The 17,190-nt window shown below is 38.4% G+C and overlaps 1 protein-coding gene across 1 annotated transcript in view; it reads right to left on the bottom strand.

The window, feature by feature from the left end:
- GPR158 (G protein-coupled receptor 158) overlaps positions 1 to 17,190 on the bottom strand; it is a 181,876-nt gene that overhangs the window by 52,418 nt on the left and 112,268 nt on the right. The window contains exon 6 of the mRNA XM_085227228.1: positions 1,503 to 1,612. Coding sequence (XP_085083354.1) covers positions 1,503 to 1,612 — 110 coding nt within the window. The remainder of the gene's footprint in view (positions 1 to 1,502; positions 1,613 to 17,190) is intronic.

A 17,190-nucleotide genomic window follows, 5' to 3' on the forward strand; every position in this document is an offset into this window, starting at 1 on the left:
ACTAGAAACAGCATTGTGAAGATGGTCTAAGGCATGCCAAGTAAAGGGGAATAATCAGTTTCCTCAACCTCCTGGCTGGGCTCCTCTCATAGAGCTGTTAGTCTTCATTGTATTGCACTGATCAAGGATGATCTTGGGCTTATTCAATCTGAGTCTTGTTTGCTGAGCCTGTTATCACAGGTACTACCTAACACCAAAAAGCTGAATGAGTAAACCAGAAGTGCAAGATTTTCTGCTGAGTTTTTCAGCCTATTCTCACTTTATACAAGCTGAAGACCAACTCCTCTGTCAGGACACTGCTTCTTCACACCGTACGCACAACCTGTTAGAACTGTGATAATCATGGGAGTCCTTCATAGTCGTAGGCTGTTTCCTGTATATCTGAACTACAGATAATGAGTCAACCAAACAAAATCACCAGGTCTGTCATATCTTTACTATAGTGTTCTAATTGTTAATCTTTTTGCATGAAAAATTGTTCATCACATAAATTTCAATGAGACGATGTGGCCAGACATAGATATAGCCAGAGTTTAACAGCCAAAGTGCATACTTGTAACCAGACACGAACATAAGAAGCAGCTCTACTTCAATGGGAAAGTGGGTTTCTCTACCTAAAATGTGACAAATCAATTGTGCAACGTGAACTAGATATTTTCAGTTCTCATTCATTTTACAAGTATAATATTGAACCTTCCTTATCTAACATGCCAACTCTGTAATGAAACTAATATAAAAAGAGAAGCAAGCTTACTTCATCCAAGGTGTTTAAGTATCACCATAAGCATACTGCATTTCTCTTCTATAAAAAATAGCTACAAAAATATTTACAGAATGTTTCAGTAGTTTTTTTACACTGAAGCTGAAAGAGAGAAAAGCATTAGGATTTTATCCAGCAAAAGCTTCACTTTCTAAAGGGACTGCAAAAATGGAATTTGAAGATAAGTCTCTGAATCATAATTTCTGAACTGCATTTGAATGCATTGCCAACCCAGTGGAACCTCCCCCAGCGTATCCCAGAATTTCCCACACATTTTTTCTGGGAGGCACTTGATGCTCATGAGCATGCAGCCTGTCTGCTGTGATTGCCTGAAGAGAGCAGCCCTTGATTTGTAAGCCATAAGAAATCAGAGTATATACATACACCATAATGTATTTCACTCAGCATCACTCACTTAGGAACACCAAATATCTCCATGAACACTTTATGTGGAAAGCTTAGACATTTTACTTCATCCTACACTCAAGTAGAATATATTCACCTTCGAAAAGTGGTTCTTGTGCAATTTTACAGCTGATGTATACATTCTTCATCAAATCCTGCAGCTCTACTGGGATTAGTAGTATATCATTTCAGCAGAAATAACGTGGAGATATACACAGTGGTTTTAAAAACCAGAAACGGCGCTTATTTATGATATTATTTGCAGCTCTTCCATCTAAGTACTCATACAGATAGCACATACTCCCACAGAGATGGAAATTAATAATATGTGAAATACCTGTGCAGCTTGAGCGTCACAGTTCCATAAACTGTAGCAAAGCCCAGAAGACGAACCCATCTTAGGAGAACACAGCGAAATACACTTGGCTCAAAATACAAAATGACAACCTATAGAACAGAAAGATAGAGAGAGCTTCAGTACTGCTTTAAAGCAAAAAAGAAAAAGAAAAAAAAAAAAAAAAAGGTTTGATAAAATGCAGAATAGTTGCAAAACAGGACAGCAGACATATTTCAGTTTGTACTGCTGTATATTTAGATTTTCCAGTAAAGTGACAAGATGATCACACCAACCAGCTGGCACAGTTCTAGGCACCAGCTCCTTCTGAAGAGAGCTGGCAAAAATCCTGTGACAGACTGTGAAGTGACAACACTTTTAAAAGCAGTTCCACTGACTTTTCTTAACCGAGTGAAAACAAGTAACCAGAGGTGGTGAGAGAACAGAGAATATTTTCCTTGAGCTATTCCAATAATAGGCAGCTGGGCTAATTTTGGTTTGATGGACTCTATTTACTAGGTTACACTTCAAAGTTCTTCCTTCTAATAAACCAAGCAAAAAGTGAACTGCTCATTTTTCTTTCTCAATCACTCTGTCAAAAATGATTGCTGCTCCCTGTCCCAAACTCCAGAATCTCAATATCATACTTGACTTTTTTCCATTCTTCCGCATATGTTTCCTCTATGCTACATCAAATCTCTCTGTACATCACCACTTTCTGAAAAAATATATAATTTTTGCTCACTTATGGATTTCTCCAATTGCAACAACAGAAAGATCCAACTGATTGAATTATTTCTATTTCACATTCTTCTAGTTCCTGCTGGATGCTCCTTTTCCCTCAGTGCTCCAGTCACTCCTTCCTTTTTCTAAACTCATTGCTGCTTTCTTCACTAATTTCTGGATCACTTTTTTTTGTTTGTTTTCTTATTTTTGTTTGTTTTTTTTTTTTTCTGTTTTTTGTTTTCCTTCTCACTGTCTGCCAGGCTGCTGTCTGCTTGCTCCTGAGGCTCCTCCTGGACAACCCACTTTTATTCTTCTTTCAGCACTGCTCTGGATGTCTTCCAGATAAAAGATCTTTCAGCTGTGCCTAGAACTTAACGTCTGTGCAAACATGACACTGTCTGTTCACTATTCTCCCCTCAACTCATTTGAATGTTACAGAAGCTTTCAATGTAGTAATTCAAGAGATGGGTAAAAAGATCTGTCACATTTTGAGGCTGAATTCTCAGCCTCACTGCTGAAAATCTCATGTAACACAACTATAGTGTCTGGATGTGACCCAAAAACTCTAGAGCTGTTTATAGATGGCCTTCCTCCTTATCTACCTAGTACCATACCTGAGGATGTCAGTAACATAACACTGTTTCTTCAGGCATTGTGCACTTAAGAGCATTTTATCAAGTAAGATGCCACAGAAATCTAACACGGCTGCTCAAACGGTGTGCTGAGGCACAGTCTGAACAGGAGCACATTTCTGCTGGTTCCAGCAGATGTTGTACCTTGTAGGATGATACCATGTTCCTCTCCATTCTCCCGGCCTCACCAGAGGCCTCCTGGCCCAGGTTGTGCACAGCCTTCCCCACCTGCAGACCTGCTTGGTCCAGCAAAGCTAGAACCAGTGCATCCCACTTATCCAACTAGAGCCTGTTAAAACAACTCTATGCACCAGTACAAATTAATTGAGTAATCTTGATCTAGGGAAAGAAAGCACTGAAACTTCTTAGGCCGTCTGCCATAGCTTTGTTTAGAGTCAGTACATTGTAGCAGTAGAGGTAATATTGTGCCTACTGGCAGCCACATGATATTATTTTCCTAAGTAAATGCTTTTCTGTGTGGGAATTCAAGCCCAGGATACTGGCCAAAATCCCAGGACACTGGCCAAAAGCCCAGGACTATGTTCTTTGGGTGACACATTTAGGAAAGTGGGGGCAAAAATAGCAGACACGGGTTGAGATAGAGCTTAGAAGAAGCTGCTGTGCTTTGCAGCAGTTGGTTTATTTGTCTGCTTGTTTCCTTTTACAGCAGAATCAAGTTATTTCTTTAAAAAGATGGCTTATTGAATCAAACCAGTGTACAGAATTTCATCTATGCTTTTCACAGCTACTGAACATGTTTCAAGGCTGATACTTTCTGGGAATCTGACAAATACTGTGTGCAGCAAAAGGCTCACTTCTCCTTGGTAGATCAGATGGAAAAATAAAATGCACCTGGACATCCATGAACACAGCCTGTGTAAACAAAGCATCCAGCAAGAAGTTGCTCAGAAACACCTGAATTTTAGTAATGACTTAATATAAACAGAGCAAACTCTGCAGCATTAACTTCCCCTCCGAGGTTTGCCTTAGAAACCGTATAAGTTCACCTTTGAATATTCAAAACTACAAAAAAAATGTCCAAAAATACAGGCAAAATACTCATTTCAAAGTTGATCTGAAAGCAGAAATTTTCAGGTGGTTGAAATGGGAAGGTCTGAACACTTTCCAGGCATACAATTTTCTGAACAAGGGCAAGAGCTCTCTCTGCCATGAAATCTGACACAGCAATTTTATCTGCAGTTGCCTATTGAAATATTAACTGCTTGTGTCTAGAAAACCTCATCGATTTGCAGTGAACCATTTGTCTGAGCAGCTGAGAGTTTTGGCTAGCTATCAACTAAGAAAGCACCGCTTCAAATGCAGTCCAGTGGCAGCTGGCATGTGGCAGCTGGCTATGAAGGCTGCAGAGGCAAACTGTTGGTAAAAAAATGTTCTCATTTCTTCATTTCAGTGTCGACATCTCTGTGCCACTCCTTTGTCCAGTGGTAGGTACGTTTATGGAAGCTGTCAAAGACTTGGTCCAAGCCTGACAAAAGACCTGTCTTCTGAAAATTTCTCCCTATGTTTATATGGAGGACAATAGTTGCAATGCTCTTCCATGCTGTCAACATCCATTTCTGCCTACTCTTATGTATGTTACATGTGGTTTGTCATGGACCAAGGCTTTAAACAGCAAGAATTACTGCACCTACTATTTTTGCTTGCTTAGGCTTTCCAGAAGGCTATTCTAAGAATATGTCATTCCCATTTCCAACCGGGGTCACTTCGATGTTCAACTGACTACTGTCAGCATTAAGTCTCCTACAGTCACAGTAAATTGTAGGGATAAAATTTGTAAACTGAATAATCTTTAATCAGAGCCAAGGGGCTAAAATGGAAGCTCAGTACACCAAAAACCATGCTCACATTTTTTATTTTAGTGGAATCACGTTCTTTTAAATGTGTCTCATGAAATGTGTGGCTACTGTTCTCCATGCTTCCTTCTAGCTAAAGCAAACAAATAAATGTAACATAGAAAAGACTTGGTTTTATTTCATATCAGCCTCCCCTACCTTCTGATGACCATAACTCCCATTCTGTAGTGTTCTTTCCAGAGACAAGCCTTCCCTATACTGACAACAATATGCAACAACAGCTCAATGAGCTCCAAGCTAGGAGTGTAGGATTCACCCACATATGCATGCTGCTATCAACAGCAGAGAAAATCCCTCCGCAGTTCGAACAGACTACTCTGCCCACTGAAAATCTGACAGTAAATCGTTTTCCCTTTTTGCCTTTATAATGTATTAGGCTATGACAGCATAAATAAAAAAAAAAAAAAAAAAAAGCACAGTGATTTTGCCAATAGATGCCACAAAACCTATTTATGACACGTAAGAAAATGTGATATCCTCTGTTTCACCAGCTCCTGAAGTCTATTTAAATAGTACATACCAGTCACTGTTCATTAAGGAACAAAGGTTTGGGGAAAGATATTTGGAAACCAAAAGAGTAGTCAGTGCTTGATCATGTACTAGTTACTGCAGCTGAACGTGAGGCTTCATAAAGCCATGTGGACCAGGAGGCATTTGGGCAAATGCACTTACATGTTTGCTTTAAACCTCCACATGTTTTGAGCTATTATTATCCTTGCCAGAACACTGTCCCAGTAGCCATGCTACCATTTGTGGAGTTGAGAGATGAAAAGATTTTGTAAGGTCACCAGCTAATAGTCAAGTACACTTAGACCTGCAGAGTTACAGACATGGAAGAGAGCCTTAGCTTGCTGACATAGCACTTAGCCAGCCCAGCAACTGAGCTGGCATGATGAACAGACACATACAGTGTCTAAAATCAATGGCTAAAATTCTTTTAGCCACCCCACCCAATATAGTACATTTCTGTTACCAGGACAGGCAGGTCAATAACAGTGCAAAGAGAATCTATATGGAATGGTTTAATGTTTAAAAGCATGACACGGTCCTTACAGAAAAAAAGGAAGAAATGATTGAGTTTTATAGCTTTAATATTATTCTCTTGAAAGAAATACAGCATCTTTGCTTAGCCCATTATGAGAAAACTAATTTTGCCTTCATCTAGGGCACCAGGTCCAGGTGAAAATATTTTAACAGTTCCCCAAGGTGCACTGACTGGGATTTAGTTTGCCTAAATCAGGCATATGACTTCTGTCTAAATTGTAGATGACAAGTAAATCAACTTGACTAATGCACAAGTTCCATAGATAACACACGGATAAAAGTTTGAGAAGTTCAGGACTTAGTTTCCTGGTCATAATCTTGGCTGAAAGGCTTCAAATACACACCTCCACAGACTAGAAAAGTACTTAAGTATTTATTTTAGAAAAGCTGCTTCACTATATGTCAATTAGTAAACTACATTAGGAGGACTGAAGCTATTTAAGAGAAGTTGCTTTTTACTCCAATTCTTAAGGCATGAAAGTATCATGGACAGATCAAAAAGTCATTTTTCTTTGCAGTCATCAAATTTCTGTCATTCACGGTGAGAAAGAATATGTAATATCTTTCTTCAGTACAAAACTTCAAAAGATTGGGAGTCACAGAACAAGTATATTTAAAAATACGAGGAAGTGGCAGTGCTACAAAGCCTAAATCTAGATATTAAACATTTTGAGTAAGCCCTCAGCTCAAAAACCCCAGAGAGGACGGTTAGTCCTTCAGCTCTTCTTTTCTCACCATATCAGATACATGGAAATGAGTTATCCATGTTAGATATGTAGAAATGAGATACACAGCTTTGAACATGAGCAAAAGCATCATCCAGTTATGGATCCAAGGTGAAAGTCACCTACTTTAGAAAAATGCTGGAAAGGTATTATTTTTTTTTTCTCATTTTCAAATAACCAAATCATTCTTACAGTTGTGTACAGCTAAGCCAAAAATCTTTACAGGAAAACTATGCACTTTTTAAAAATCTAACTTCAGAATTTGCTGCAAGTACCCAGCACAGTTCAATACAGGATGTGACAAAGACATTTAAGATAATGCCCTCTGGGCTAATTCAATTAACAAGCATCTATGAAAAACTGTGTAGAGATCTATCCGATCTGTTTCACTGCCCAGCACCATCTGCCCTAGCCTGACTGCAGTAGCCTATTTCAGGCTGTCCCTAGGCAGTTCTGCCCCAGAATGAGCCAGCAGATGCTCCATCCAAGTGCTCTTTCCGGCTCCCCCAACCCCTTCCACCCCCTCTCCCAGCCTTGGACACACAGCTCCTCTTCTTAGGATCCTGCCGTGCCTTTGAGACGGGCACTGTGTTCTGCCATATCCGAATGTTTTTTTCTAATATAAAATAACCTTCACATAACCTACTATATCAAGTTACCTATTAATGCTTCGGTTCTAATACTAAGAAGGGCTTTACTGCAAGTGACACTGTTTGCAATGTTTGATAGGCTTGCCATCCAAACTCAGAGCAGTCTGGCACTCTGCTTTCTAGAAAAGGGACCAAACCACTTGTATGTAGGCACACTGCCATTGCTAACAGATGGGCATGAATGAAGGCATTCATAAGCCTATGCACACTATGGGCATCACATACCATTGTTCAAACCATGATTCACTGCTCAGCATCTGCTTAAGTACTGAGGAATGCACAACTCGCTATCCAATCCTGTACCACCAACAAATACTTCTGGTGCAATTACACAAGGCAGTTTAGCAGTATGATAACAGCTGTACATATTCTTAGACCCATTATGTAAGTACATTTCCTTCCAACTCTATTCCATTTTTTAAACCACATGTACTTCTCAAGCCATCATATTTTACTCCAAAAGGTCCATGGACACAAAGTATGATAATACACTTTTCCTTGCAAATCTCACAATTTTAAAGCAGAATTGTTTTGGTTCATTAGCTCAATACCTCTATTAAGTACATGGTTGCTGAAAACAAGAAAACACAATAACCACTCAGGTTTTATTCTGAATTGGAATGCAGTCGTTTCCTCAGTACAGAGTTTTGCAAACTCTCTGCTTCTAGGTTAATGCACTTCAGAGAAGATGTACACCAAAGCCAAAATCCATATGGCCGTATAAGATGTTTTGGTTTTCATAAAAAAAAAGTTCTTCCTGGCTGCCTACAGAAAATCCAGCTTGAAACTGCCTACTGAAATCCTCTTTTTCCCTGCTGCTATACTTTCAAATGTAGATATGTTTTTTTCCCATTTTCTGTCTCAAAACATATACTAAACCTCTGGCTGCATTTCAGCAGAGACATGTCTTGCCTGTAAAATCTTTTGGAAATCCATGATGCAGAATAAATGCATAGCCACCAGCACAAGTGTAAAATGCAACAGACTTCTAGAACTTGAGTAATCAAAATGCTATGCCATCACTAGGTTTTATTATACTTCGAATTCATCTTCATTAGACAGGAACAGAAGATCTCTAAAGCTTTTTCTGGAACATATTTTTTACAGTGGAGCTCATTTAGCTTCCTGAGAGATTTATCTGGTGATTACATAAACTAAACCTTCAAGCTAATTCTGGTTTGACACAAGATTGCATACTTAGAATGCCTTCTTACAGAGATATCTTCAAGTATTTTCCCTCTTTTTTCCCTGTTTGTAAGCCAAATCTAAGCTAACACTGGACAGGACACCTCTGAATAGCTTATTTTGAGAAAATTAATGGTCACATGAACATCAAGGTGCTGTTATATCTTTTCTCCATTTGGAAGAGAAAAAGTGATATATCACAGATGCTACCAGATCTGAAGATATCTTTTTATAAGTAACCTGAACACATGGCTTCAAAAGGCATTTATTTGTCATAAAGTCTAGTCTCTATCAAGATATCTCAATGTTCTAGCTTCATTGCTTTTATTTATGTTTGCCTAACGAGCAGTATTTTATGTTCAAGTTATAAAAAGTTAATGTCTTGGAAGAGACATCTTTGTACTGTGTAAACAGATTTCTTTACCAAAAATGAAGTACTATGCATGAAAAGGCCCACAGAGTAAAAAAGGGCATTCTAACAGTTTATTTTCCTAATAAACACTTCCTTAGCTTATGAGAGACATAAAGTGATGTGGTGGTTCAATCAGTTAAAAATGTTAAGAGCTGTAAGATTCTCCAAGGGTGAATACATGGTCAACAGTAGAAAGGCAATACAAGGAAAGATAACACACCCAGTTACTGGGGAAAGAAAGGCCTAACACTGAAGACTACCAAAAAGTCTAGACTCCTGAACTGGGCAGGGTTGTGATCCATTTTAGGAAATGAGTGGAAACAAAAATCATCCTGAAACTAAGCTAAAGCAGGAGAGAGATTGTCATGCAAGAATTCTCTATATCTATTCTCAATTAGAAAATGCTGCTTAGCTTTTCAGTGAAATACAATAAACTTCTCAAATATACAGAGAAATTTCAATGGCACTGGCTTGATGAGAACCAAGAACTTGCTCATTCAGCAAGTACAGTCTCTCAGCCGAAGGGGCTACACACACCAAGCTGTTGGAAATGACAAATCATGTTTCTTGGGGCAAATATTTGCCCAGAAGAGATGCCTTCCTAGCAAGTGTGAGCTACTGGATTAAGTGCCGTCCAGTACAAGACGGGGAGAAAGTCTGAAGCTCAGAAGTTCCCTTGGGATCATGACAGGATGAAATAAAATGAATGAAATAACAAATACAGAAATATGACTGGAAAAAATAATCTATCCAACAGCTGTAGTCACATCTCAGCTTGAGAGAGAAGAGGAAATAAAGGCTGAAATGTATACCACTCTTTCCTCATTCTTATTCAAATGTATTTCTATTCTAGCACCACTACAAAGCTAGAGAAGAAAACACACATAGATTGCTCCAGAAGTAATGCCTCCTATTAATTTCCATGGACACTTTAATAGATATGAAAAGCACAATAAAAATATTTGATGAACAAGTTCTCAGCTGTAAAACACTGTTTTTCAAAACCACCATTTTTGCCAGTGATGATGAAGAGCCCACATGCTACACTTGTGTGGAGTGTGTCAATTTTTAATCTGTACTTGGTACGTATCTATCACTTATAATCACTTACATTGGCTTGCCTTAATGTTCAGTAGTACAGCTATCCCAGCAGCCACCTGAACAGCCTCAGAAGTCAGATCCTGAAGGCGTGAGAGCTGGTTGATCACAGCAGTTCAGAGGCTGAGCTGGCCAGATGGGAGCATGGCTGGAGGTCAGAAATTTCCACTGAGATCAACACATGTGAAGATTTAAAATCCATTTAAATGAGATTTTTAAAAACAGAAACAACAACTTTGTCTGAAAATGTAAAGTGCTCCAGAATATATCTAGCTAACAGTGCATTGGGGAAAATGTTCTTCATTATTTCTGTAGGTTATCGGCTGCAGCCCCTCTGAACAAAATTAATGTATTGTACCTTAATGCATTGTAACTGAGCTGATTTTTCAGGTATTCAGGAACTTGCCAGGAAGTTAGAAGCTTCAGATATCACTAAAAAGAAACAATCCAAATAAGTATCTGGCTTTCTGCCTTCAGAAAGAGCTGTATGGGTTAAGAGCAGTGTAGAGCACTTGCAAGTTCTGCACTCCTTTAATCTAATGGTTTTTTTACCTGAGATTCACACACACAGATCTTGGATTACTTTCCAGTCAAATACTGAAATATATGTGAAAATGTGGGTTTCCTGCTCAAAGTGTCAGGTTTTGAGCTCAGATTATTAAACATACTTTGTTGGCAGCAACACAAAAAGCAAAAATAAGCATGTGGGACTGTCATAAGAGAAACAATAAGCAGGTAGGAGCAGTGGGTCCAGCCACGTTCACCCTAAGGACAAGAGAAGAAGCACAAGTGAAATGTAGAGGAGAAACTGAACTCCTTTGGCATTCAATACCTCTATGTTTATGCTTTTGTGTTACATTAAAAATATATATATAATTCAAAGTAAATAAGAGTAATTTAATCAGAATGCTATATCTAGGCAACAGGTATGGATACATAGGCATATTTCAAAATTTGTTCACACTGGTTCAGAATTACAGAAGTTGAAAATCAAAGGAAGTTCTAAAGTCAAAATGATCTTCTAACCAAAGTGCTTGCTTCCTCCACCATTTAATTTTTACAATCCAACAATTTCTTTCATCTCTTTATATGGGTTAGTGACAGTGGTCAATGATGTCCCAGTTTACCTATTTCACAGGTGAAAAAAATAGAAAATGTTCATATTGGCTGCACTGTTACAATCTTTTCTTAACAAAGGTCTGCTCTCCCCAAAAGCAGAAAGAGAATCATCTCAAGGAGCTGAAACGTTTCATATGAAAAACACAGACATCTGTTCATTTCCAAATACCTGACACATTGTAACAGCAGTGTTAAGTGTACACTAGCTTCATTTTATGAATAAAGACATGCAGTATGCAATACAATATTTTAGTAGAAAAAAGGAAAATCTACTGACTAATTTTAAGACTCTGTGATTTGAAAAGGAACTTCTAAAAACCATAATGGTATAGGAGTCTGTATTCAAATAAATCTTGCAGGAACTCAGCTATCTCTGGATATAACAAACTAAATTATTCAGAGCAACTTGCCAAGTACGCTCAGTGCAAGGCACAGGTCATGAAGCAGACTTACACAGACTTTTGCATTTTATTACAGTAGGGCTGAAATCCCTACAAATCTACAATGCAAGAGGGTTTGCTGTATTTTCACGTAGTGACTTCTACCTGGGGAAAACAAAACAAAAACATGCAGCTATTAAAAGTTCCAGAATACCTCATCTCCTACAAGACTGGTTCTAATTTCATCTTAATCTAACAAGTTGGCAAAGCATTTAATATCAAGATTTTGAGAAAAAAAAATACTGGATTTTTTTTTTTTTCCCTAGGAATGCCACTTTACTGATTGCATGGCAAGATCACAAGCCAGCAGAGGAATTTTATTGACACAAACTTTTAACATCTTGACTTGGAAAAGATAATGGGGAGAAAGCAGGTCTTTGAAATACCCTGTTAAACCACAGCAAAGAGTAGGTCTGGCTGTTACCCTCTGCAGTAAGGATTTTATCAGTATTTATTTTGCCAACGAGTAACTTAGAAAAGATCTCTCCACAGAATACCAGCCGGACATCTGAATCCAGCCAGTGCTGATTAGTTTATTGCAGCCATCACTGTTAGAACTATCGACTTTCATTTTCAGTTGATGCATCTGCAGCAACAGCAGCAGTGAGGACCGGGCCAAAGGCCGCGACGTGACAAACCACTGGAGGAAGTGGTGGGAATGCTCCTCTTCATGTTCCCACATTGAGAGCAGATGCCCTTCTGGGAAATCTGCTCTAGATGAACTGAAGCAATTTGCTTCAATAGAGAAGTAAGTGGGCAAATTGTGAAAATGAGTGACATACAGCAGGTTAGACGACACGATCTATGATCCCACCGACCTTAAATACACATCAGCCGTATTAATTAAATGATGTCATAAAAATACTGTGTAATTAAGAATGTTTAGAAGAAACCAGCTGCAAACTCAAGAGAAATAGAAAAGAAATGTTATTTTTGTTTCATTGACATTCTTACATTTCACTCTTTGGGTGATTCCTAAGTGCTAGCTAGCATACACAGAAGGAACACTGGGGGAAAAAAAAAAGCACAGATTTTAGCCTTCTGTTGTTGCTGTTGTTGTTTTCTCTATTCTAGTTTAAGATTTATTATTGCGTACTTTAAACTGCTGGTCTCAAAAGAAGCAAAGACCTTTGGAAGAATCCAGCTTAGGAAATAAACAGGCCTATAGCACAAGGTATATTTTGTGTATTTTAAGGTAACCATCAGGGAATGCAGAAACAGAAATATGATGACAATGAAGGCTAACACAGGTACAGGACTACTGAAGATTATGTTCTGAATGGATGCTCTCCAGAGCATCATGCCAGCAATATACCTGGACAAACTCAAAGAAGCCTGAGAAGAAGTCTTCCTTATAGATCTCAGGACGAACATCTCTTTAATAGAAGAAGACAATGCACTCAACTCTGAGAGAGCAGTCTTCAAAAACTTCAATATGTATAGATGGCAACTAACTACCCAGAGCAACTAATCAGAAGAGAAATCTCCCTTAGGAAATGCTACACAAAAGTGGAAAGTAGTAGAGATGGATCTCAGAACTTATATTCAGGAAACTAGTGGACATGAAAAACTTTAATGAGTCTTTGGAGGTCACTGACCAGCTGGTGAGAAGTTTGAACTATGTATATAATGGTGTGGGAACGATGGGAGTCAGATAAAAGGGCAGCTGCAAACTCTGAAATCATTGGCTTGGGAAAAATAAAGGCGATAAATCTTCCTCTTCTGGAAAACAGTTTCATTATACCTCTACGATTTGTACCACTGCTCATCACCTGAAAAATCAATAGCAGTAAAATCCCTAAGGCATAATAGGCACATCTCATCTTTCAAACACAGCATCTGCTAACCTTTGCATGGATTCTGTTTTCCATAAAACTGTACTGGCAAATGCACAAGTAAACATATTGATGAATTCTTAATTGTCTCACATGTGCAATTCTTTTTTCAGAAAAAACTGGTCAACTACAAAAATATTTGAGAAGTAAGGCTGCATACATTTTATGGGCATATCTTTGTTCTTTAGCATCTTTTATAGTTGTCTTTAAAAGCTTCAGTCCTCCTTGTGATATGATATGGTGGCTTTTCAGGTCTGCCAGATTTGAACTCAGAAACTGAGAGCAGAATTAGCACTTGCAGTTGGTTTTGCTGAAATATGCTTCTGTCTAACTTCAGGTTTGCGATTTTGTGTTTAAAATTGCATTTTATTTCAAAGATGTAAAATAACTGTAGATAAACAAATTGTGTATAAGCAAAAGAAAGTCAGAGGATCCAATTTTCCATTATTTTAAAAATTTAGCAGGATTAGAAAAAGAAACATATCTGTCTTGAATGTAACAACAAACAGGTTTCTCAGGAAAGTCCTTTATAGCTCGGGCTGTCAATCTGTAACATAACGAAGTTCAAGCTGTACTTTTCCAGTGAAATCTCTCCTTGTTTGGTACTCCATGGTTATGTACCAATCATTCTGAAGTTCTACTCAGTTCTTCATTTATTTTGTGAATGACCTTGTGCATAGATGATTAGTAATGTTTGGGCATTTCCATGCACAGCACGTATTGCTCTGAATCATCATTCTCTCATCTGCTTGTTGCTGACCTTCTGCTTTTCAGTTCATGTTAGGTACTTGCAATACCTTAATATTTGAGAGTCTGTAACTGACCTGCTGTCACAAAACCACCATCAGGAAGAAAAGTGTTACAGCTATTACAGGAAGGTAATAACAGCACTTGTATTTAAAATAATATTCAGATATGTGTTGCACAACATACTCCAGTCTGATCACCCAAATTAGAAATCTGGCTAACGTGACCTGGAGTTGCCATTTGGTAGCCCCTGGCAGAGAAGCTGAAAAGTTCAAAACGGGAAAGAGAAATGGAGGGTCTGGTTATGTCCCAGCTCTCACCTGTAGCCAAGATGACACTGGATCATGAACTCAGACCTAGGAATCCAGAAATGCTCCACACTTGTATACCTGATTTGTTACCATCACAAGTAGGTGAAATAGGAAAAGGATGTAGATATCTAACCAGCAGTAAATGATCCAGTATGCACAGGTTATAAACACTCCCTCAGTTGCTGTGTAAACCTGAATACACCTAAAGTCTCCTACATTTTGTTGGGATACATGTGCTTATCCCTGTTAATAACTAAAGGAAATTACTTACATGTTCAATGGAACAGGTATTAGAGAATAGGTCTCCCTTTTCTCTATGTAAGTAGCCTAACCAATGTGTAAAATACCTTCCTAATAAACTGTAGAGTTAGATTAATATTTATATTGTGTCTACTACTGCTTAATGAAGGAATGTGAAATGGAGCAATGGCAGCACAAGAGTCTGAAACATTTCTCACGCTTCAGCATCTTTAAGCCAAAGTGCTAAAGCTTTCTCCAAGGCAGTACATGTTGGTATTTCCTAAGACAGTGAGGGGAACTGAAACTGAGTGTCACATCAAGAATGCGTCTCTCGCTCTGAGCACTCAATTCCTTAATATCAAGAGAACCCAGGCCTCATTTGCCCTCAAGGCACCAAAAGTAGGCAGTGCAATATGGAGTTGCAGTGCCTAACAACAGGTCCTGAAAAAATTTCCTCTGATGAGAAATGAAGCTATATTAAGAAAAAACAGTGTTTGCTGATGGCCCATCAGCATGATCCATTCAGCCATCTTTGGTCTCCTCCCTTCTGAGATAGTGGTCACAAAATTGAAACCCATACCTGCAAGGTTCCCTCCTGTTGCTGCAGCTGTGCAAATAAAGCATTACCAATAGTAGTCGTCCAGGACAAGCTCTCTCATTTGCAGTCCTGACACATCTCACTTGCACAGTCCACAAAATGAGCTCATTAGCACATCAACAAAAACAGCAGAATAAGAATTTCTTCAAATGTTCCACTCCTTTCCAAACACAGGGGGAGTCCTCCAAATATTTCAGTGATTTATCAGAGAAGAGGCCTGCCTTCTACCACGGGAGACATATTCTGCTGTGTTTTGTTGGTAGACAATCCTCTGCCTTTAATGATTATTTATTTATATAAACTTCTTTCTCCGTCCTCCCTACTGAGCTGACTGGGATGTTGAAAAAACAACTGAACAATAAAAATAGCATAAAAGCAGAAGGACAAAACATTTAAGAGCAAAATAAACAGTTACCACCAGAACTAAGAATGAGACAATAAACAGAAACCAAAATAAAATAACTTCAGGGGGTCAGAGAGAAAGACAGCATTTTTTTAAACAGAAATCAGAGTGGTAAAATAGACACAGACAGCAAGGAGATAACATACCCAGGTAGTGAGACCCCACGCCTGAGACTGGCCAGAGTAAACTCTTAAGCCCCACAATTACACAAAGTGCCAAGAATAATCAGAAGGCCATGACTTCTTTTTTCTTCAAGGTTCCTGAGCACTCACTATATATATCACAACTATTTATGATTTAAAACAAACTCATTCAGGCAAATTTTGACAGGATTGTTTGTGACATGTCTGAGATAAAAAAGCATTACTTCAGACTAAGGAAATGAACCTAGCAGACTACAATGCATCACAGTGCAATATTTCAGACACTATATACAAGACACACATGGAGAAAAAACAAACATTTCTTTGAATCTGCTTAGGTGACCACAAAATCTGCTGTGGACTCTTGACTAATAGAGTACTCAGTACACAGAGTGGTTTCAGCTTTCTTTTCTCCTGTTTCTTAATGTATTTCTCAATCAGATGAAATGAAATCCTACTTGAATTTAGCTCAAGGTTGCAATTTATTTTTTTTTCATTTGTTGAAAATAGCATGGAATGACTTTTCCCAAATTGACTCTCTTCTCTGGAAGTCATTCACAATCAACTTGCTTGCTAGTCTCATCTGACAGTATCTGCACTCGATCCCACTGTCCATGTTGCCTACAAAGATGTTAGACAGCACCTGTCCCTGCACCAATCCTTGAGGAACAACACTCATCACTAGTCTCCACTCGGACACTGAGCTGTTGACTGCAACTTTCTGAGTGTGAGTGTGACCATCCAGCCAATTCCTTATCCAGAGAGCAATGTGGAATTAGCTGATGGTCGCACTCATAGATCATCAGAGAGAACAACAACACATAAACAATAATACTTGTTAATTTCAGTATGAAAATCTGATTAGTTATCTATTATGAAATTAATTTCTCATCTCTAAGTTCTGGAGAGTCAAAACAGAAATGAGTGCCTCTCACGAGTACAGCATTTGATAAGAAAAGGCTTTTGATGTTGTCCAGTTGCACAGTTACTTGGCACTTGAGAAAAGCCTAATATAGTAGAGGTTTCTTTTTCAGATGTAGCTATACTGATGGCACTTATCCTAAATTGAGAAGCTATGCATAAGAAAGGAAGCATTCTGTATTTTTTGTGTTATTCCAACAACCAACAGCAGGTACACAAAGTCAGCTCAGATGGGGCTCAAACCCGATCAAGTATCTTCCTGTGAATCTAATAGCGTTTCAGATCTTTTGGTTCAGAGAAGTTACAAAAAGAGCAGCTAAAAATCTAATTTAGACTTTTTTAATACTCTTGCTGACATCTGAAATTGGCAGATGCATTCACATTTCTAAATCTATATATGTAAGATTTACACTGTAGATATTTAGTGTCTCTTCCAATTCAGCTATCTTCCACAATTCCTGGGTCTTCATACAGTGGAGTGTATGATTGTCTAACAGCGCCTTTGTTGAATTAATGGTTGACATATATAGGGTTTAAAAAGACTTGTAATGGCAGCACTTTGCCATCTCCTCTTGTAGCAATGACTGG

Source organism: Meleagris gallopavo, chromosome 6 (genome assembly GCF_905368555.1).
Source record: "Meleagris gallopavo chromosome 6, MGAL_WU_HG_1.1, whole genome shotgun sequence".
Lineage (NCBI taxonomy): Eukaryota > Metazoa > Chordata > Aves > Galliformes > Phasianidae > Meleagris > Meleagris gallopavo.